We start from the raw sequence: 24202 nt of genomic DNA, 5'->3' as shown, positions 1-24202 counted from the left end.
GAGGAGATTTGGGAAATGCAAAGAGACTGTGCTTTCATCGGATTTATCCTAACACCCTTCACCTGCAATAGTAATTAATTTCCCAAAGGCCCATTTTGACAGCATAACACATGAAGCAATGTTAAGGTCTCTACTAAAAGAAAAGGAGGGAAAAGTAAAAAAAAATATTATTCCTTACAAGTAAAAATTGATAGTAAAATCTAATGGAATCTACAAAGTAAATAGGCATAAAGCAAGATTTAAAAGGTCAGCTCTATTTAGCAAGAAAAAAAGAACACTTTAAGCTAATTTACTTAGAAAATGTTATGAAGAATTTTCACAGATGAAACATGGGTAGGGATAACAGGACAGGGACTGAGGATGCTATTTGTGCTCTTTGTGTTCTATTGGAGTAGAACAGGAGAGCAAACTCATGAATCAACTCAGTGTGCTTCTCCCTAATGAGGTAAGCTGTTAATGCCAATCCCATCACAGTGATTATTATGTATACCGCATGCTGTTCTCTCCATTTGTATTTGCTAGGAGAACTGGAATATGCAGATGAATCTTGGTTTAATAAGGACAGCAATATCAGTGTGTGCTTGTTTCTGCCTGCTGATGCTACAGAGATGAAACACTGCCAGGATTCGTAAAAAAGTATCTGAGGTCATCTTAGCATTCCTCATTGCAGATCTCCGGAATTCCCAGGATGTCCTCCAAGATACACCACTTGTCCATCTCCCAAGGTGGATTCAACATTAATCCCATCTTTTTTCCCCCTTTGCCCCTCCCCCAGGTCACTTAAGGGAACTGAAGTTCCCAAAGTTGTCCTTGACAAGTACTGTCAGTATTTGCTATAGTGAGGGCAAGGTGCCAGCCAAGTAAAAATAGGACAACCCAGTCAAAGCTTCATCAGCGCAAAATCAACAAGAACTGCAGCAATCAGATTAAAGTACCCTAACAGTTGTAGACAGGGAGAGCAATGCATGCATTTATCTATGCATTCATGCGAATATGAGCCTAAAGGAAAGCAGGGTCTGACTACCCTCATAGTTCATTTATTAATAAAGACAGGTTCAACACATAAATGGCCTTCTTAATCCCAAGACTAGTGTGCCTCTCATACTCAAGCACAAATGATGTACAAAACTTATGACGATACAGCAATGAGTGTACAACACCACGCTTCTGCACCTGCCTTAGCCCTACCTCTGTCCAGGTAAACTTTGCTACCAAAAAGTCAACAGTCTCAAGGTATTTCAGCCCTGGCAGGAATAGCAGGATCATACAAAATTTCAGGCTCCTTAGCAGAGATTTAGCAGTTTTCCCTGTCACTGGCCAACTTAAATACCACATCCTTTGTGATGGGCATTGAAGAGTTCAAAAGCATTACTGTAACCAATGCCATCATTAAAGATGTGTCTCAAGAGGATATGACACACCTAAAGATAGTCCTCAAAGGCTTGGTGGAAGCAACCATTTGTCTAGCACATTTTGAGAAGCAAAGGAGACTACTTCCATGAGAGGTGTCGAGTCAGAGGAAAATGAGGCCAGTTTTCCCCTTACGACAGCTGTTTGGCACAAGCTATCCCAAATGCAATGCCTCCTGAGCACTTCTCTTTAAAGATTTTGGAGAGGCTGGTTGGGGAAACTGCACCAGATCTTACTTCCGTGTACACACGGAGTGTAAGAATTGCTGGAAATGGAATTTTCTTTGTGACAAACACTACAAAGTAGATTGTCCCACTGAATGCAAGAAGTGGATGACATCAATCAACCCATGCCTTCACGCTGCAGGCAACACCGCAGCTCTTGCTGCTGTATTCCAAGGGGTCCATCTGCTGTAAGAGCAGACAGCCTTGCTCTGCCCAAAGGGAGCATCTGTGCCATACGATGAAGGGCTGGAAATCCACAGGGTTTCTGGACTGAGGTTTAATGGTTTTCTGGCACAGTTTCCTAATATCCATGGCAACTCTTGAGCTGCAATATCTCTTGAGCCCTCATTCCTGCATCTCTTCTCTGAACAGGATGCCAACCACAGCAAACAACCAACTCAGCTTCAGGACTGAAGCTAGTATTTCTAGTCCCAAAATCTGGCATTTCAGCCAATTACTGAACAGGAAATTCCAGAGCTTCTCAACAGCGTGGCCAAATTGTCAGCATCTGTATATTTGTTTTCCTACCCATTTCATTTATTTTTAAATGAGAGGCTGTCTGAATTTCTCCCAGGCTATGCCTTCCATTGTTTGCCCACACACAGACAGACCCACATCCCAGCTATTCCACTGCCATGTAGGAATAGAAAACAGTACAGAAAGTATTAGTACTTAGCAAAATTCATAGTGAAATTCCAATTTATTTTGAGATTAGCACAGCCATGACAAAATATATTCTGGTTTTGAAGAATGAAGGTACAAAGAGCTGCCCACAATGAAAAGAATGTTTCTGAAACAGTAAGGAACTTAGACTTCCTAGTTCTAAGATTATCACCTCCCTTCAGCTCAACAGTGCCTCTCCTTCTATTTCCTTAGTCTGACAGTGTCACAGCAAAGATGTTGATGAAATAAGTTGAAGAGCATCCTACTGAACACTTTGCCAGCTTCCAGCAATCTGTGGCTTATAGATTCATGTACGTCTTACTGGCTTTTGCCTTTATATTTGACCTCTACTGCATCTAACAGAATCCAATTTGATGCTGTGTAACATTTGAATTTGTGAGAAACAGCAAATTCTTGTTTATTATCCACCTCCTGCATGCTGCTCCTCATTGTACAACCCTGCCTAGCTCTCTCTTCTCCAGGCTTAAGAGTCCCAGCCTATTTAATCTCTCCTTGTAGACAACAGTTTGTGGCACACAAAAGAACAGAGTGTCACTTTTAGAAACAGCCAAGAGGCCTGAATGGCAGACTTTTACAGTCAGAGCAGCACACAGCACCACCTCTGAGTGTTCCAGAGAGGACATACTTCTTGGAAAAGGCTGCTCAGACCAAGGTTGAGGTCAGTGAATACATCCAACTGGATCCGCACTTCATCTTTTAGCAACTGAAATAGAGGTTGTGAAGGGATCAACACACAGTTGTTAGCTTGATTTACTAAGAAGAAGTTGTTCTCATAATTATCCAGTGCCTCAGTCTCTGCCTTCTCCTAACAGTTTACAAACTTCCTGCCCTTGTTTTGACCACATCTGAAAGGACACTTCAACTCCAAGTCATCAAAGGATCTTGTGAAAATAGAGAGCCAAGTAGAAGGGAATCAAGTTACTGTTCAAAGAAAAATATACAGTCTGAGTTAAAGCATAATTCTAGACATCATGCAAAGAAGAAATCTCAAGAAAAAACAGAGCAATAAATTCTGCAACCAAAAAGCTTCATCCTGCAGTTGTAAAAATTAATCTTGCATTTTTAGAAGCAAGAAGCAAATCAAGGAAGTGACAAATGACTAGAATGTGCTGCTCCTTCTCCTCCATTTCCTCACACTCCAAACTTTACTTGTACAACTCAGGTTAAAAAAAAAGTTACCAAACCATGCCTATGGGCTACATGGTCCCTACACCCTGCTACATCACTGCCTTAGCATGTCTGATACACCCACTGAATGAGCTTTCTCATAGGTGTGACAAGTCCTGAGATGAACTCCTGAAAGGTATTTCCCACATGTTCTTGGTTTGCTTTTTGTTGTTTATTTTTGTTTTGGTTTTTTTTTTCCTTTTGTTTTTACCTTAAGCAGTGTTACTGTTGTTGACATTTCAGAATCCCTAAAGCAAGAACAAGACACAACTGCTCCAGCTGGAAGAGAAGCCTGAGTGAATGCAAACGAAAAGCACGGAGCTGGAGGGAACTCAGAAGATCACTTAGTCCATGTTCACACCCCAAGGCAGGATCATCCATACCCATGTTCGTTATTTCTTACAGACTCATCTAACCTATTTCTAGTCTTCCAGAGACAGAGACTTAGTCTCCTCAGGCAGTCTATGCCATTGCTGTTCTCCTATACATGTTGGTCAGAAAAGATAATTATTCCCTTCTGTGCTGCAGCAGCCTTTTAGCACCTGAAGACCATTATGCTGCCTGCCCCTCAGCAAACTCTTCTGGTTAAAGAACCAGAACTTAATCAACCTTTCTTTACCGGGGATGTTTTCTAGACCTGTTTTGTGTCTTTTCATATAGACAGGGCCATTCAAGAAACAGTTTGAGCTCTGAATTTGTTCATAGAGAATAGAAGCATGACTGCTAATGAACCTAGGACCAGCTAAACACCAAGTGGCAACCCTGGCTAGTGTTTACTTCACGAGGTTTGTTCATCCCCTGCTGCTCCTCACTCGGTGAGCAAAACAAGTTGGCAAATGTGTCTATCTCAGCTCTGTTTTGTATTTCAAGATTTGTAGAGTTGCCAGCTACTCCAAATTTCAAAATGAAGGCTGTAGATGCTAAGAGCTTGTTAATGCTATGACTCAGGAGTCCTCCTTAGATCAAGGGAATGGCAGCAAGCATGTTTCCTTCTAAGCCAACACAAAAAACACTGCATTAAGAAAATAGCAACTGATTTAAGTTTTTGCCCCATCACAGCAGTGAATAACCCTCTGGTTAGAGAATCATTATTAGTGCTAGAGAAACCAGTATTTTCATTACCATGCTCCTGAAGAAACAGGTTATGGTTTGTCAGTCTAAGAAGGCACAAGAAGACTCAACCTTCCATTCTGCTACACACACATGGGGAAGGGAAGCACTGGCATCCTTGGGGACAGCAGCCTCATGCCTTTCATCAGTGCTAAAAAGATGGAAAGATGAGCTCTGTGTCAGCCACACTGCCCAGCTGGCCACTGCACTAGATGCAGCTGTGATTTCTTACCCTGCTGAATGAGAAGTTTCTGCAACCACATCTCTAACTCATATCCAGGAGGCTGTTTGACAAGTTCAAGAAGTCTTTGCAAACACTGTAAAATGGAAACGCATAAGTGAAGACACCATTAGGAAAGAGACAACGTGTTGTGTTTGTTTTTTTCCTTAAACCAGAAGTACTTAGGAATGTCTTTCCAACTTGTATCTGTAAAGCACCTAACACATTACCTGCAGGTGAAGGACGGGAAGTCTGGCCATACATTTTAAGATAGAAACTCAGTGGAGATCAATAAAAGGGAGTGAATCTCTTCTGACTTACAGCATCTATAAGAAGTAAATGATTTTTTTATGCTGCTTGCCACCTCCCCATCCCTTGACATCGACGACCTCCCTACAGATTAAGAGCCAACGACAGGAAGCATTATTCTATTCTCATCAGACTTTCTTGCTGCTCAGGTTTTTCCCTGGAAGCTTTTAGGTTTAATATGTCATCTCAGAATATGCTTCCCCTCCCAAAAAGCACTTACAGTGCAAAATACCAGGAGTGAGGGCTGTACGGTCCTTGTAGCCATGAACTTAATCTGTATCACTCTGAACTGAAAATAAATTCAAAGAGAGTCTGCATTTATTTGTTTGGGCCTATGCCAGTTGGCTTTTGGTCAGAGATGGTCAATGTATTAGATGTACTGTTGCAAAAGACTGCACAGATATTCAAAGAGATCTCTTACCCTCTCCAACAAAAACTCTGAGTTCAAGGACTTCATGGCACCACCTCTGCCTTTTTACTTTCTGCTCTATACCATACTATAGAGGGAAAATGCCACCATGATGTAAGAAATTGTATTTGCTGACTTACTAATTCAGTGTAAAGAAAACAACCCTTCACGTGTACCTGCACTCCTACCCAAGCAGAAACCCTGAAAAGGCAGAAACAAAGAGGGATAAAATTAAAATCCACTTCCTTTTAAAGATGGAGCAAACCTCTATGGCTTAGCAGCATATTGTCTCATTTTTTCTTTACTTCTCATTGAAATAGGGATAAATACATTGCAGACAGCTATGACCTCTAACACTTCATAACGGCAGCAGTGTAAGCACCACACTTGGCAACTTCCTCAGAAAAGACTGGGCAATCTGTGTATTTGGACAGCCACACCAAATAAACGTTCAAAGAACAAAAGAAACAAAGAAATAGTTACCTACATTAACAGTAGGCACGCAGTGGGGATAACGCCAAGAGTCCTACATATGCACTACTATAAGAAAAAGTTCTTCTTCCTACAGATTCTACTTTCCTGTTCCACAAGGCATTGGGAACAGTTTGCAGGAACAGCTTTGTCTTGAAGGAAGTGAAGAAGGAAATAAACCACTGCTTTGCAGGGCTTTGCAGGAACAGACACAGCGCTGATATAAATAGACTTGGGGATACCTCTCCCTGTACAGGATGTGTCACCTAAGGTCAACATGTAGGTACTGTACAAGGGATGGCAAATCAGAGATGATTTGACATGCAGCAGTAGGAACATTAGTGATGCTGGCACTGCAGCAGAGGGCTAAAAACAAGCAGTCTCTTAATAGGAGACGATGTTAACTAGCAGTCTTCTATCATTGGGGTACTCCATATTGCTATGTTCAACTCCAGACTGAACAATGCCTTAATGACCTACTGAAAGCACAGAAGACATGAGTTTTCTGTGTGTTACCTGCTAATCCCAGCTCTTGTAGATATATCCTGAACTGCCTACTCAGCCAGGACCAGAGCAGCTGCTGGGTGGCCTCATTCAAAGCATCACTGAGGTTGCAAGTAGCGAAAACAACGGCGGCATCAATAGCAGTCCCAGTTCATCATCTTTCAAAATACAGTCATTAATTCTCTTTTTAAGATCAGGGAAAGTTGCAGTGGTTGCCTAACTACTGCTTTCACAACCCAGGTCTGAATGAGCTTGGCCTACAAGCCTGTAACAAATAAACTGCTTTCTAAATAGAAGCTCATTCCTTAAAAGAGGATTTTTGCTTAGATAACTAACACAAATGTTCCATTTACATGTTAATTAAGATACACAATTCCCACATGCATTAAAATTACAAAACCATGTGCTTTACAGTGCATACAGCAATAAATCTTATAATTAAGAAAGAGGAGATCACATTGCTCTAAGAAGATGGTTTTAGAGAGATTTAACACTCCTTATATAGAGAGAATGAGCAACTGGATACTGCACACCTGGAGCCAGACTCCAACTTTCCTGTAGTTCAGAGCTGCTGCGATACAGAGCACTAGTTGAAATACAGTCACTAGTTGAATTATAGCAGTGTCAGACATTTTGTCCAATGAACCAATTTGAACAAGATTTGAAAACATACTCAAGGGTACACTGTGCAGATTAGACAGCAATACCGTCTTTAGATCTGAACTCAGATCTCCTGTTCTCCCAGGCTTTTCATCTGTAGTTTGTTGTAACCAATTATGCCATGATATAGGCTTGCAGAACCCAAAATTTTCAAAAATGGTTAGGAGGAACACACTCCACAAATATTTTCTTGTTCAGTCTTTCTTCACCTCATCCACTGGCTTAGGATCAATTGTGTTGGCAAAACAACACAAAGGATGTGCCTCTTGTCTGCATTATCCTTATTTATTTTCTTTGAATTTCATCCCTCTTTCCAACTGTCTCCTGCTGCTACAACCACTCTTGATTTCAGTATTGCACCATCAGTACTTCACCCTGTGAAACTTTGAACAACTTTTGTAATTTCCTGAAATAAATTCTGTAAATTTAACCTCTCTCAAGCTTGTGCCCCAGATGTATAAAATGTGTAATATGGTTTGGACCAAAAAAACCCAAAATAATTAAAAAAAAAAAATCCTTCCTTCTTCCCTGCAAAACAGCGTCAGCACAGTTACTGGAGTTCTGGATTCTACTGTGAATCATAGAATGGTTTGGGTTGGAAGGGACCTTAAAGATCATCCAGTTTCAACCCCTGCCATGGACAGGGACACCTCCCACCAGACCAGGTTGCACAAAACCCCATCCAACCTGGCCTTGAACACTTCCAGGGAGGGGGCATCCACAACTCTGACAATATGTTCCAGTGTCTCACCATCCTCTCAGTGAATAATTTCTTCCTTATATCTAATCTAAATGTACCTTTTTTCATTTTAAAACCATCACCTCTCATCACTACACTCCGTGATAAAGAGTCCCTTGCCAGCTTCCCTGTAGACTCCCTTTAAGTACTGGAAGGCCACTATAAGGTCCCCCCAGAGCCTTCTCTTCTCCAGGCTGAACAACCCCAGTTCTCTCAGCCTGGCCTTAAAGGAGAGGTGCTCCAGTCCCTGATCATGTTTGTGGCCCTCCTCTGGACTCCAGCAGAGGAGCACAAAGATCTCACATAACAGAGATTTTGCCCACTTTTCAAAAGGCTGCAGCTCCAGCAGGCCGATTCCTCCTACAGCCAGCAATAACAGCAATCAGCTTTCAGCACCACCTCTCTAAGCAACACGTCTGAAAAAAAATACATCAAATGCTTAAGCTCCTAACACATTTCCAAAATATCCTTACTACTCCCTTAACTGAAGTACATGAAATTTCCAGCAGTTCCATTTCCATTTTTCATAACTTAGCTAGATTTAAAAAAATAAAATAATCAGAGCCTATTATTCCACATACTAACTTCAGAGTACATATCTGCAGAAATAATTCAGAAATATTTTGACACTAAAAATCTATAGGAAGCAAAGGAGAAATTATGAAATACGTAAAAAAATTGGTTGCTTATTTCCTTTCTACTCTTTATGAGAGAATCTCGGTTTCCTGTCAGGTTTCAGATTAGGAGGGATTCAGATCAGTATTTAAACTGTAATGTGTCTCTGGTAGATACAGACGTTTCATCATTATATTGCCCTACTGAATGGGCAGTATGTTGCATGAGGTGTACCATATCTTCATTATAAATGTGCTGCGTTGTAATGACTAACAAGATAAATTGTAAATTATCTACTTCAGCAAAAACAGCTAGTATATTAAGGGGATGACATGTTCTGATGAATCAAATAATTTTTCCTTCTCTTTCATTCCTCTTTAAAACTTCAAAGCAATCAAATGTTGTTTATGCATAAAATTTAATCCTTTCACCAATCTGTAGTTTGATTGAATTTGCATACTCTATTTCCTACAAGTCAATGTGAAGAGAGCCTCATGTAATTGAAACCATTTCCCCTCCAGTCCTCCTATCTTTGCTGTAATATTTTCTATTAGTAGTTCTATTATGCCTAATATCCGTAATGCTGGCAGATTAGAATTTTCACTTAATGCAACCTGTATTTATAAACCACCACGATGAAAAAAGAACAAACAGAAGAAAGAGGAAACAATAATTACCTGTCTTTGATGCCACACAGATCAATTTGTAAATCACTAAAATTCCCCAGGGAGCCTTGCTGAACTAAAATGAGGTCCTTGGGCTGGTTATCAATAAAGATGAGCCTCATACAGCCTTGAAAAGCAGTAATAGGATTTAAACATTGGGAATCGGTGAAATTGTCAGGGCACCCTGTGGGAAAAAGAGAAGAGGCAGAGAAGAATATTGGAATGTTCATCTATTTCTGCTGGGATTTCCTGATGCAAGAACTCAGAGGCTCATTATTCCAAGTGTTTTCATTCTTTGTGCTATGCAACCTTCTGTCTTATAAAACCTTCTTTAAGAAAAAAAATATAATCTTTTTCAAGAGAGAGCAGCCACTGGGAACATTAGAGTATGTGGTTTTCACATGTGCTAAGCAAAACCAAAACGTGATTCTTTCCATCTTCTTTAAACTCCACAGTTGATAGCAACTGACTCCCCCCAAAAAAGCTATGCAAATTGTAAAATCATTATGAGTTAAATTCTGCTGCTGAGGCAATCCACAGAGTAAAAGAATGACATTCTGTGGACAGCAAGCAAGAAAACCATTCTTATCTGAGCTTCCTCACCATTTGGCCAGCTCTGAAATCCAAAGCCTCCTGTGCATCCTCAGTGCTGTATCCAGAGGGTTCATCAAGATCAGAGCCTCACTGCAGTAAGTACTACACAGAAATACATTAGATAAAAAGACAGCTGATGACACTCCCTTTATCTAAATTAATGCTTCCACTCCAAATAGCAGAAGGTAGTATTTTTCAAGACTGTGCTTTCCATTTTCAAAATTGAGCTAAACCTACACTCATTTCCATAAGAGCACAGTACCTAAATACCTTTGTAGATCTGAGCCATATGTTAATTAAGCTCTGAAGTCTAAAGTCACTGAGCCTGATCAGGACAGTGATATCTACAGGAACATTAATAACACTAATAGTCCTCAGGCTTTTTAACTAGGAAAACACTTGTGGCTAATACAGCTATGTAGCTTTTGCGTGTTTTGCCAGCTAGATGTAGGCACCCATTGGCTACCACTACCAGTAGTCTACTTTCACAGCTGTATTAGCAGTTCCTCTCTGTCAGGGTTGACCAAGACTTATCAATCTTCCCACAGTGCTCCATGCACTGCTACTCAATAAAGGGTCTAAAATAAATTATCACAACATTTGCTTTTAGCAGCAAAATGCAGCTGAGGAGACACCCATGGTGAACACCTGTGGATGTGCATCATGAAAACCTGGCCTGCATCTGTCTGAAACAGCCTACCTCCAAAATAGTAGCTGCTCCCAGAGTAGATCCTTGAGACAGTGGTTGCATGGCTGGCAGTGGCAGCATTGTTATCCAGCGTCAGGGTAATGCGATGTCTTCTGGCATTGATGTTCACAGAATGCCAAAGCCCATCATGGAGATTGGTGCCTGGCAAAAAAAACAAGTACAAAGAATGAAAAAAGAGGTGCAGGAGGCAACTGCATTCTTCAAACCTCCTTTTGATTCCAACTTGTGACCCCAAATATGCAGCTGACCCCAAAACAAGGAGAACTGGCAGCTGAAAGGAACTCATTACCTCTGGAAACAAACTGGCATAGAAGAAAAGTCCCAAGAAAGGGAAAGCTTTTGAGAGTATTAAAGTAGGTCATTTCACATTTTAATCGAACCTGTTTCTGGTACTCAGTATGGTGTACATTATTACCATTTTGTGGATGTTTATGTCTTATTTTCACTCTGTTGGAACATGCTAATAGCTCACAGGAGTGCATAGAGATCTCTGTTGAGCTTCTAGTACTAAACACATGCCAGAGATTGCAGAGGATTAGATTCAGTCAGATGGTCATAGCCTTTCTCAGGCTCCAATATTAAATCTGACAAACTCCAGTAGGTACTAGTAGGATTTATGTTTCTTGAAACCTTCCAGCACTAACTTAGTGCACAGTCTTATTGATGGATGTACTGAAGCCTTTCTATATTGGATTTCAACATGGGTCTTGTGAGAGCTGGGACTGTTGCTCTGACCAAGAACCTATGAAGATACATGAGATATTATGGTATGAAGTAGCCTCTTTGTCTTCTAGGCACTTGTGCTAAGTGGGCAATAAGCATTCAACGTTGGAGTAGAGATCCACATGAGAAGGTGGCTGCCCCTGAAGAGGCTGTGACTCCATGGGCAGTGTGTGCTGGAGCAGTCTGTGGGAAGGACTGCACCGTGCGGAAGGGAAGCCCACACTGGAGCAGTTTGAGGAAAACTGCACCCACAGAGGAGCTTGTGGAGGACTTTTCTCCTGTGGGAGGGGTGCCATGTGGAAGTAGAGGAAAAGTGGGAGGAGTCCTCCCTACCCTTGAAGAGGAATGAACGGCAGAGATCACTTAGGATGAACTGACTGCAACTCATCACTCCCACCCCCCTTTTTGCCACTGAGGTGGCAGGAGGTAAAAGAAACTGAGAACAAAGCTCAGCCTGGGAAGAAGGGAGGGGTGGGGACAGTGTTGACTATAAGATGTGGTTGTATTTCTCACTATTCTACTCTGAAGCTATTGGTAACAAATTAAATTGTTTGTTTTTCTTCACAAGAAGAATCTGTCTTTTGCCCGTGACCGTAAGTGGTGAGCAAACCCTCCCTGTCCTTTGTCTCAGTCTATCAACTCCGTTATATTTTTCTTCTCCCCACCCCACACTGGGGGGAGAAGTAAGTGGCTTCATGGTGCTCAGCTGCCCACTGGGCTTAAACTGTGACAACACTGGAGGAAAGGGATGACATCCAGAGGGACCTTGACAGACCTGAGAAGTGGGCTTGTAAGAACCTCATGAAGTTCAACAAGGCCAAGTGCAAGGTCCTGCACATGAGTTGGGGCAATTCCAAGTACAAATATACAGGCGGGGGGGAAATGGATTGAGAGCAAACCTGAGGAGAAGGACTTGGGGGTGTTGGTTGATAAGAAACTTAAGATTAGCTGGCAATGTGCGCTTGCAGCCCAGAAAGCTAATCATATCCTGGGCTGCATCGAAAGAAGTGTGACTACCAGGCTGAGGGTGGTGATTCTCCCCCTCTACTCTCCTCTCATGAGACACCACCTGGAGTACTGAATCCAGCCCTGGGGCCCCCAACATAAGAAGGACATGGGCCTTAGAGGAAAAGGACATGGACCTACAGGAAAGATGGTAAGGGACTCTTTATCATGGAGTGTACTGACAGGACAAGGGGTAAGTTTTCAAATGAAAGAGGATACATTTAGATTTGATGTTGTGTAAAAATTCTTCACTGAGACGGTGGTGAGACACTGGAACATTCACCAGAGAAGTTGTGGATGCCCCCTTCCTGAAAGTGTTCAAGGCCAGGATGAATGAGGCTTTGAGCAACCTTGTCTGGTGGGAGGCGTCCCTGTACATGACAGGGGGCTGGAACTGGATGATCTTTAAGGTCTCTTCCAACCCAAACCATCCTATGGTTCTTTTATCTCACGACTCTTGAAATAACACCACACAGGTACAAATAAGCTCCACATCCTCTACTCTGACAGCCATGAAAAAATCAGTGGGCAAGCTTCTAAGCTCACACGCAGTGGTGCAGTACAAAAGTAACCTAATTGCAGCTCAAAATGCACTACCATCAGGTTGGAGTCAGCGAGAGCAGGCACAAACAACTAGTATTTACTCCCTTCCCTAATGGAATATTTTTTGTTAATATAGCTTTCAGAAGAAACAAATAAGCACTTAGTGACACAAAGAGGTGTGAGAACAGTACAAAGAAAAATAAAAAAATTGTGGGTGTTGTATATGAAAAGCCATTTCGTTATGAATTTGAAAATGAGACAATTTCCACAGCAATGGCTATTAACACATGCACAATTTCCACAGAATAAAGGGCCTGCTTCCCAGCAAAAACGGATGGTTTTTCAACTAGAACAAGTCTATCTTGAAGTGAAATTTATTGTAAAAGTTTGAAAAGATGACAAAACAAAACAGGTCACTGTTTGGTCAAAAATAGGTCCATTCTTGAGCAAGCAGAGGAGTTTACAGTGAGTACCTGACATCTGCAGAATGTGGTACTTACAAATGGAAAATATGCAGCAATTGCAAGTAAGCAGTTTAGCAACATGTTGGATAGCCCCAAAGGCTGGGGTCAGGTTCATGATTTCAGCACTATATAAAAAGACACACACCCAACCAAATATTGACATTGTCTCAGCTTTGTCAACAATTTAATTAGGACTGCAATAAAAGCTGGAAACTCAGTTTTCAGCATTCGATTGCAGCAAGATAAGGCCATAGCAATCTACATGAATAAGGGTAAATGCAGGGCTGCCTCATTTTCTATCGTAAAGGGAAATGAAACATGCATACGGAAGAGCTCTGCTTTGACAGCTCTGTCAGATTTTATCTCTGCTTCTTTTAATAGGCACATCTGCCCTCTTTTAGTCTGTACTGGGAATATTTTCATGTTACATATTTTTAAACAGCTGCTCTTTTAGAAGATACTAGTATTATTATTATTATTATTTAGTTCCACCTGAGTTCCATTACTCATCCACCTTTGGAAACTGGGTATTCAATCTACATGGAAAATGAATTTCCCAGTCTCCCACCCAGCACGGCTGCATAGCAGCAAGGGATATGCAGAGGCCTGGGATAAGAACATTTCTGTTTGGCATGCCAGCATGGCTTATATAGGTCACATTGGCATGGCAGCTAGGCCACTCTGGTCCTGACTCTGTTGTACAGACTGAAATTGTTTCCCTGTTGTCTCTGGGAGCCAATGAATAGCTGTTCTGGTATGTGTTTACAAGCAATTTCCCTCAAAATTTAGGTCAGAGAGGCAACCCCATTTCACCCTCTTGCAATCCACCAGCTGCACAAAGTAACTTGCAAACTGGCTAAGGAGGCCAATGAGAAAATGTGAGGAGAGGAATTCTACTGTCAGTCTCTCTTCTAATTGTAGCGTAAAGGGAGAGTGTAAAGCTTCAGGGGCTGAGCTGGTTCTCAGGCGACCAGCACAATCTGAGGATGAGAAACAAGAAGGTCTTCATGTGACCTGACTGAAGAAAATCTGGCATGATTCTAAGAACACAGAGGCTGAGCTAATTGTCAGGTACACTGAGCCTGGAGATCTCAGGATGCCAACTTTCCATGCTTAGACATATCTCAAGCTGCACAGAGTGGTTCTACCACTGGAAAGAAAGACAAAATTTGAAAAGAGAAAGGACGATTGGGTGCTTCCTTATCTCACCATCCTTTTATCCTGTGAGGTTGGATCTTTTAAGGGGGACAGATGAGATCAAACAAAACTAATGTACCTTCACTGATTTCCACTGGGTTCTCCGTCTCTTTCTGAATAAGTAGTGTCAATCTCCCACTATGAAGGTAAATCAAGAGAGGTCCCGAATTTTCTGACAATTCAGTGAACAGAAGTAAGCCATCTTTATTCCATGTTCGAAACTGGAAGCTGACTGACAAACCGTCAATTTGAGGAGTGCCGGGTAGTAGCAAGTAGCTTCGACTGGCACTGACAAAGGTGATAGGAACAATTTGTGGTTCTGAGCAGGAAAAGGTCACGTTCCCCTGCAAATAATAAAAATCAAACATAATGAACATGACAAATTTTTTTTTGGTCATCACAAATCATCCATAGCTAAATAAGCTCACTGGATTTCTAATGGCCCTCAAAGCTGAAATAGTTATTTGCTATTCAGACACAAATCTTTGGAGCTCATTAGGAAACATATCTGTCCATTCTGGGAAAACGCATCTGACTTCAAAGTTTTACTTCAACCCCAAATAGAGGAGGAGGTGAATAAAAAAATCAAAACTCCAATTCTTAGAAGCATCTAAACATGCCCAAATGTCCCATATCAAGACCAGAAGTGCAGAAGGGCTTATTTGGTAGCCCAGACAGACCAACTCCACATGGCCACATCTGCTTTGTGTTTCCCAGCACCTTCCATTTCAAGCTCAAGTTTAGCTTTACTTCAATAAAATCAAACTCATTTGGATCTGTGTTGACTCCAGTAACCAACACTGAAGCACTAGCAAATCCACTTGAACCTTCATGTGCTCTGGGATGTGATACAAATGTCCTGTGTTGGCTCTGCACTGATGGGCCTACAGAGGTGGAAACAAGGCAAGCTGCAAGTGAAAGAACAAAGGATCCTCCAATGCACAGGGATCCAATCAAACAGACTAGATGTATTCTAAATATATGCCAAAACTCAGACATTAATGACAGTACTTTTTTGCCTGTTTACACCACTGCTACATAACCTTAAAAGCAAAAACTCCCTCATTTACTTGAATCTACTACTTGGGGTGAAACACGAGGCAAATTTCCTAGGTTTATTTAAAATATTCAATATATAACTTGCAGCAGCACTACTGGTTATGTTTTCTTTAACTTAGAGTAACACAGCCCTCTGCTACTCCAAATAATAAAAGTCATCTAAGAATAATAATACAAATAATTAAAAATACAGTTCTGAAATTATGTAAAAGTTCATTACAAAACTCAAAGAAAAAGTTACTTGAATACAATATTTACAGCAGGATGAAACAATAGTGAGATTTCCTGGCCAGTTCTAGGTCTCATGGTTTCCGTGGGGTGTTTCGAGGAATTATTAAAATATTACATACATAACAAGCGTGGTGAAAACCAACACCGTTTCAATGCCAAACTTAGTTGATTACCTCAGCCATCCAGCCCTGAAATCAATGGTGCTATTTGCCCAGAAGTGCAGCACATTTATCCAAAAGCATTTAGCAGAATCTGTACCAGCACGTATCACTGTAGCTTGTAGATGAACCAATTCCACCATTTTTTGTTCAGTCATTATAGATTATCCAACAAGGTCATTTGAGCCATCTAATAAAATCTTAACAATATATAAAGATGGAGCCACATCTATCAAAGCCACTCCAGGAGACTGTTGCAGCCAGCTTGTTTTGAACTAGGTTTGACCTGCTTCCTTAAATACCAGCTGTAATCTGATGAAAACATCAGAGTAAAAGGCTTTCTCCATTGCACCAGTCAGAGCTGGTACCTTGCTCTAAACAGGATAATTATAACAAACGGCACTTGATGGACATGTAGAAAGCTGCACAATGCTTGGGGAATTCCTCTCTGAAATCTCAGACAGCTGACAGAACTGTTCCCTATCACTTTCAAATGTCTTTCTAGTCTTTATTTTAAAATGGAATATAAACAAAGTGCCAGAAATAGACCAAGTTATCACTGGATGAAACAACCCTTGATAGATATATATCTATCAAGCTATTTACATACTCCCTGCCCTGTTAGGCGCAGAATGCTACATACCAGATTTAGCAATGGCAAAAGTTATCCATAGGTACATTATGTTAGAATGAGTTTTAGGATGTAATCCAAAGATCATCTATAGTCACCTGAATGTTAATCAGGTGGGAAGTAGAGCAGAAATTTGCTCTCGGTCTTCTAAAAGTTTCTACTACCTGCTGGGTTTTGCCTACATAAGAGATACCAGGGGCTTTTTTTGTGTGTGTTATTGTTATATTTCCACCTCCATTTTCAACTGAATTAATGACAAGTTACACAAAACAGTCAACTGCAGTGATATAAACAACTATGGTTAACTTTCTGTAGAGCTTTTTAAAGGTTCAGACATTTAAAATGCTGATGACAAATTTTCTTTGGAATTTTAGACATTTACAGTGATTCAAGTAACTCCACACAAAGCAGTAAGACATTTACAGATCTTATACATATATAACATTGGAGTCTGGAGAAAAGTTCAAATATTATCTGAGTCTGAACTAATTGTTTCACTGACAGTGGGAAGCTGTAACAAAATGCAAGACTGTAGAGGGGAGCATTTGCAACATTTGTATAGGATTTTTGCCTCAAAGCTCTTTGCAGATTTTACCTACCAGCAGAACAAGCTATGCCTGGACTGACATAACAGTGCCAGAGAAGATGAATACTAAGATGAAAAAACATGTTTGCAATGCACAACAAACTTTCAGACAGCCTTAAAATAAGCCAGTGTAGTCAATATGCTTCAGCTGTTCGCAGCAGGACCATAGCAAAGTATCCCTGATGCATATGCATGTGCCCAAATATAAGGCCAAATTTCTGTCTGCTTTTGATATAAGGTTCTTGGCGTGTGGCAAGGAGTGCTGAGTGAACCCATAACCAATGCTGGGACATATGGGCAGGACCTATGCATCTCCTCATCTCCTCTCATGGTGAACTTGGTGAGACTTCAAGCTCTGTAGCATCTCCATTGACTACACCGAAGCAAAGCAGGTGTGATTCCACCTGCCACGAGAACAAGCAGTTAGGATTACACATAAAAGAGTGTTGTTGCAATGTTCATTGTACATGGGATTTAGGGTAAATTTAGAGGATAGGAAAGAGGTTTGTTTGCCTTTTGGGGGGGGTTCTTTTAACAAAGTATTTTTGTTACACTTATTGAAGAATTGAAACCTTCATGATGTAAGGGGTAATAACTAATTTTAGTCAGAGCTAAAAGATAGGAAGGACAATTGGGAAAAAAAGTTAAATAAACCAATTGATGCCAAGGGAAATTAAATCAGTTCAACTGACTCATTGAGGAGAGAAAAAACTTAAAGCAGCATTCCAGAGCAAAACCATATGACACCAATTATAGCTGCTGACATCCTTGCACCGATCAATGCTATCTACATTCCTAGAGACAGTAACATGACAATTTGAAAACAAAACACACAGTGGTTACTCTGAAGAATGTTCATCCACTGAAGTGGGTAGGATCCCACTACAAAAACTGTTAAATTTGTCCTGAATGTTATTCTGAGATGAATTATTCCAGCCGGTCCAAGGCAGAAAAGAAAACAACTCCTCCTAAACTTGCATCTGATCAGGAGCATTTTGCTTTAATTGGCAGCAATTCTGGAACTCTCCAGGGTACAACACAAGGCTTCTGGCAGACACTTGATTTTATAATTGAATCCATTTTAACTGAAAAGTAAAACCTCATTGGCTAGGAAATGGGACAAAAAGAATCTAATTCCTAGAGAAAATAAAGGAGGCCCTACCCAGCTGCTGGAAACTCCAGCTATTACGTAGCACTTGAGAATTTCATTGAGCCCAGCATCTCCAGACTGATTAATGACTCCTCTAATAAGCAGATTTCTCTGAAATCTGAACCCTTCTGAAAGGGTTCTCACTGTTCTTGGAAGAGAAACCTTCTAGACCTAGAAATGCAATGGAGGTATTTGCAATTTGCTCACTGGCTGCCATGATGCTTGTCTCAAGACAAGACTTCAAGCACTTCAGATTTCTGCAGTCAGAGTAGTTCTGCAGTACAGAGGCGGTTCTTGAACAAGCAAGATGTTGAATGGACAGGCGACAAGACATTGCAGCATTTCAAGGAAAATCAGAGCCTTTCCTATTTAAAAGAGAATGGAAGAACACAGTTGCTAAGTGATGAGGATAAAAGTGGATTACATTGAAGATCCTCTGAGCCGTTAACCTAATCCAAAACTGACTGGGAGTCTTTCCAGTGACTTCTGTGAGACTTCAATAAAACCTGTATAACTTTAATGAATCATTTCAATATTTTCTGGCCTTTCTTCATGTAGTATTGCGTGCTGTTGAGTGAAGGCAGAAGACTGCTACACCACCACAGTCAAGGCAATTGGTGACAAGTTTCTTATACATCCCTATCACTCTCACAGAATACTAATCAACAGTAATAGATACTCGGGAAATTATTCAAACTGACAGCTGAACTGAAATCCTCAGCATTTAGCCTACCAAAGGATACAGGCCAAGATCACAGCTTGAAGAGGAAGAACAATAAATGAGTATTTCTGAGCTCTCATTCTACCTGCAGGTTAGAGTATCAAATGGGCACTTACTTTCCTCATTAATCACTTTATGGGTACTATCCAATAAAAAGGCTATCTTGTTTTCCGCAGAGCATTAGAAAGGAAAATTTCATATGACAGGTAAGGGGACTAAAATCTCACGCCTTGCTGAGATACAAATGTGGGTAAACTGGCAAGAATACCTCCAGCTTGGAAACTGGAGGACTATTTCTAGCTGTGAAGAGATTGAGGTCACACATGAATCTGCAAAGACTGTAACAGAGAGAAAAGGTGACCTCTGATGTAGTTTTAAAGGATAAGATGAAAGATTATTATTCAACTCTGAGTAAGTGAATTTTAAGAATGAGGGAGGTCCCTTCAAATCCTGTTTTAAAATTAACTAATCTCAAGCAGAAGAGATGTCAGGAGATCCACATAGATTTCAAGTTGTTCTTAAATCAAGACACATTGCTAAGCACTGAATGAAAAGCAAATCAAAACCAGAAACCAGCTCCAGCCTTCTAAAATACTGGTGCAAAGTGTCTTCAAGCTGGATATGCGAGCACAAAAATGCACTTGAGTTAAGATTAGTCTCCACTGAGTGAACAACTAGTCTATCCTAAGAAGGGCTTATACTTTCAGAGAAGTTCCTATACTGAAGTGGATTTCTCTTTCTCTGAACAAAGTTTCATGATGGAAATCTGAAAGATATCCCGACCCAAGCATCACTGAAACTAATATATCCTTGTGATAATGACCTCTGTGATAGAGAACTGCCTTAACCTCACTCACTCTAGATATCACATATGTCAATAAAATGCTAATTATTTATCACATGGACTTAAGTTGTTTACATTAAGTTAATGTTCCTGTGTGGAAAAAGTAGTGTTTAACAAAAAAAGAGTTCTTTGAAAACACAGAAACATCACAGCCAGGACAGAGTGAGGGATGAGGTACTTGGCTAGACTTTTCCGAATATTCTTTATCTCAGACTCCTAGGCTATGTCACTCCCCAGAAGTGGAACAAAGAATTTTACCATTTTAATGCCCACAGTAACTGTACATTATTGTTTCATTATGTGGTACAATAGATAAGAGTTGCTGACAAAAGATGAGAGAAGTAAAGAGCTAATTTGGAAAAATCATACATCATTTCCCTCAGAGAGACAGGAAAAGGAAAAAAAAAAAGAGCACAGCAGGAAACACACAAAAAAATACAGACCACTTAATATCTTCCCTCCTTTGAATAACAAACAGAAATGAAGCCAGCCTTTCAAATTCGCCTTGCCAGAAGTAAGACACATAGATGGCTTAGATCAAACTTGTGAATTAGCAAAATCCAAGCCCAATTTTTGCTGCAGTTCAAGGTAAACCAATCTACAGCTTATCAAGTTTTATTATTACCTAGAACAAAACACAGAAGCAAAGGAAATTTTTATATTATCATTATTATTATGAAAACAGAGCCACATTTACCTTAAAATAGAAAAGTGCATAGAAGGCAATTCTTATCAGCTTTTTTTGTTTATTATTTTTCTTTATTAGATTTTTCTCTTTTAAATTCCAATCTTCCGTGTATCACAGCCCAGCACCAGCCTAACTGCTTGGTATGAACTGCACACACTCCAGGCTCTTGACTATGATGGGGTCAGCTTGCCTTTTTTAGTTATGCCGGGCAGCCAAGTACCAAGCAGTTTCAGGGTCTTAGCAATTGGAGTAAGACCTTAAAAAAAGACATTTAAGCCTTGACTTTACAGCAAATTACGTTCTCCCCCATTTTACGTATCCCCTGCTAACTCCTATGACAATAATTAGCCATCTTTCTTGCTCTCCTACAGGGACTAACAGCCTTATCACCTCCTGCCTTGCAACATCCTCCTATGCTCAGCAGGTACTAACTGCCCTATTCAGTCAATTTGACTACCCAGATAATGTAATAAATTAAACTCAGAGCAACTGTTTCTAACCTGTAATTTGCTGAAGGCTGATGACTCTCAAAAAGACTTTGTTTGCTCAAAAACATGTCATTTTTTCTGCATACATAGACTAGTCTTATAAATAAATATGGTCTCTCTCCCCAAAAGACTTGCTTCACTTTTGGTCATCACAGCTGTCAAAATCCTTACACAAAGAAACTTTTCTATCAGGAAAAGGAGAGCTTATTATTGCAGTTATATGCTGGATTAAATATTTACAGACCAAAAGTCTTCAGTATTGCAGACAAAGTCAACTGAAATAAATGGGAAAACTGTCATTAAATAAACTTTATTTCAAGACCTTGATTGAGGTGACAATTTCTTTCAAAACAATCCTGTTATACCATACAGCAACAATAAAATAGGATCTTAAGATAAGTGCTATTTATATAGACTTTCTTACTATTCCACACTGTAGGTAGGATGTGAAGGAAACTCATCAGAAGACCCAGAGAGCAGAAAGAAAGATAGAAGAAATCATTACAAGCTATTTTTACAGGATCCAAATATTTCTGGGGCCTGAGTTCACCAGCCTTACCTAAAGAACAGCAAATTCAGTTATCTTTGTAATATGTGTGTATGACTCATGCTTTCATTAAACAGTTGCAGAAAACTTTTTTCTAAAAAAATTTAACTTAGTCCTATAGGAAGTTGTGGAAAACGTCGCTAAATAGTTCCAGCATTTTTAATAACTCCTGGGTCTCCAAACCCTAGTAGGGGCCTTCACAAATCACCAGCCTGATATTCACAGATATATCAACACTTGCAACAGTGCTTTGCTGGAACGAGACGTGCGTAGACAAGTAAATTCTTCTCAAGATGAAGGCATCTCAAATCAGCTTAATAAAATAGCATGTTTGGATTCTCTATAAAGGGAATGAATTATTAGTTTACATTTTCCTGTCACTAGGTATCCTTCCTTGCTCTTTGATGCTAGCAATTGGTTATTTCCCTGAGGCACTACAGTGATGCATTTATGTGTCACCACATTCCTTGCTGAGCTGAATTGTCACTCCCAGATTCAACATGGCAGGCCGATGTAAAAATTCAAGCATATCTGAGGGCTGACAACTTCTGCCTTACAAATATCTTGCACTTCTCTCAAATCAGTGCAAGGTTTGCTCTGGTAAGTAAAAACACAACTTTAACTCCTATCAACTAAAGATAATGGAAGGAAAAGGGGTTTCCCTCAACTGCAGTGAGTACATAGGATCGAGCATTAGGAAGATCAAAGCATCACAGCATCTCTTCATGAGCTCTTCATTTCCTTTCTTCAGCTAAACATCTCCTTATTTTGGCATCACAAGTCAGTTACACACAGAAAGACCTTGGCCACAGGTCACATTAGAGCAGTTTCTAAAGGTGCAACCTGAATCTAGCAGTAGGTAACCACTGTTGGCCAGGACACTATAGCTATTTTTAGGATGCTATAGCATTTTTCTGTTAACTACTCCCTCAGCCAGACATATTTAGCAATTTTCAATGGCTTTCTCTTCCTAGAACTTGTCCCATCTACTCTACACACACTCAACAAGCACAAAATCCTTCAACAAGGGCTTCACCATTCTAGATATCAACAGATCAAATATCCTTCTGTGAAGGACAATTCCTTTTCTGCTTCCTGTAAATGTGGCTCATATTAGCATCTTTTCCTGCACCTAACTACTTGCCCAAGAAGCATGAGTAAATTCTGTACAACTTCTCATTATGGGCAGTCTGCACTTCTTTTGTGCTGAGAAGACAGCAAGTAAGTAGGGCAGATCTTATTATTATTTTAAAGCATCTGCAGAGGTTTCCCAAGGGTCCAGCCCCACAACCATGACAGTGGTAATTACAGAAATTTGACTTTTTATAACCTCTTGCAATTAAAAGCAGTAACTGCTTTGGAAAGCAAATAAAAGATCCCCTTATCATTTTGCCACACTTAAAGACCTAGGGGAGAAAAAAAAACAAACACACAACAAAAAACTGCACAACATGCCATCAGGGACATAAGAAACCCCAGGGAGAAGATAGATAGCCTGTCCAAATAGATAGGGCTACCACGCAGAGAGGTTAAATATCAGGCAATATAAAAATGGAATTCTGAAGGCAAGTTCCAGTTCAAAGAGACAGGCTGCCTCGTTATCTTGAGATGTTTTCTCAAGGGGATTCCTTGCAAGTCTGACAACTGCAAATGAGTTACAGAAAGGAACAGGCAGAGTGACAATCCCAGCCACTACCCAAGAGTGCGATACATAGTACAGGACTCTGTTATTGACAATCTGTAGTTTCTTCCACCTTCTTTAAATGCAGTTGATTTGGGACCATTATTTATATGGATAAGGAACAACTTCGTAAGAGGAAATCTATACCTCCAAAGCTGGTGTATCATTCTCCTGCTTGTGTGAAAGAACAGTAAAAAACCAGAACTTGATGGGTATGAAAATCTGTAAATTTGGCTCACTGACTGTGTCAACGTTCACAAAGGCACAGAGAATGAAGTACACACTGAGTGTTGAAGTCTGCCTCCATTTTTGAGGTAAAAACTAATGTCTGTGAGCATTAATGGCTTTCTAATTCCAAACTGGTCAGTTTGTCCTCAAATGTCTTTTGTTAGAAGACAAAGGTATTTTGGGGATTAAAAACGCAGAACCATCTCTGGTGATCTCCAGCTTGGGGGGAAGGAACACCAGTACTCCACACGTTGTTGGAAGAAGTGATTCCAAGTCCCTGCTATGTTCAATTATTCTTCTTGGCTGTTCTTTTCATCGTATTTCCACTCCAGACAACCTTAGCAACTACAAAGATGTGAAGCAGAGAAGCTTACAGCTTCCCGGGGATATGGATTGTTGCTTGAAAATCTCAATGAACTTTGAGTAAAAGCCTTTAGTGCAGAGAACGTCTAGCAGGAAAAGACTACATTTAGCAAGAACAAGTTCTTTTAATTTGAGTAAGTAAATTGCTAAGGCGTGAGGAAAAGCAGGAAGATGGGAGAGGGAGATCAGCCTGTGAAAGCTAGAAGTACCTGAGAGTTGCTAGAGGAGATAAATAGTTGTGATGGAAAGGATGTTGGAAAATAGCAGACTTACAGGGGCTGTTTCCTACAGAACTATGTTCATCTAAGATTATGAAGTGCTATGAGCGCAGACACCTTTCTATGCACTTTGCATACCCAAGTGTGACAGACACAGCACATAGTAGCTCATAAATCTTGCAAAATG

The 24202-nt window shown here is 40.4% G+C and overlaps 1 protein-coding gene across 1 annotated transcript in view; it reads right to left on the bottom strand.

Annotated features, from left to right (window-relative positions):
* The window catches only part of LOC104541165 (contactin-associated protein-like 5), a gene marked incomplete at both ends in the record, with an annotated part of 63489 nt that overhangs the window by 21731 nt on the left and 17556 nt on the right, over window positions 1-24202 (bottom strand). Inside the window, 3 exons of the mRNA XM_010185144.1 lie at window positions 9200-9371; window positions 10482-10631; window positions 14502-14766. Of these exons, the coding sequence (XP_010183446.1) occupies window positions 9200-9371; window positions 10482-10631; window positions 14502-14766 (587 nt within the window). The remainder of the gene's footprint in view (window positions 1-9199; window positions 9372-10481; window positions 10632-14501; window positions 14767-24202) is intronic.

This window comes from Mesitornis unicolor, unplaced genomic scaffold, assembly GCF_000695765.1.
Source record: "Mesitornis unicolor isolate BGI_N332 unplaced genomic scaffold, ASM69576v1 scaffold18695, whole genome shotgun sequence".
Classification (NCBI taxonomy): domain Eukaryota; kingdom Metazoa; phylum Chordata; class Aves; order Mesitornithiformes; family Mesitornithidae; genus Mesitornis; species Mesitornis unicolor.
The sequence above is the reverse complement of the archived record's forward strand: the minus strand, read 5'-3'. Positions and strand labels throughout refer to the sequence as shown.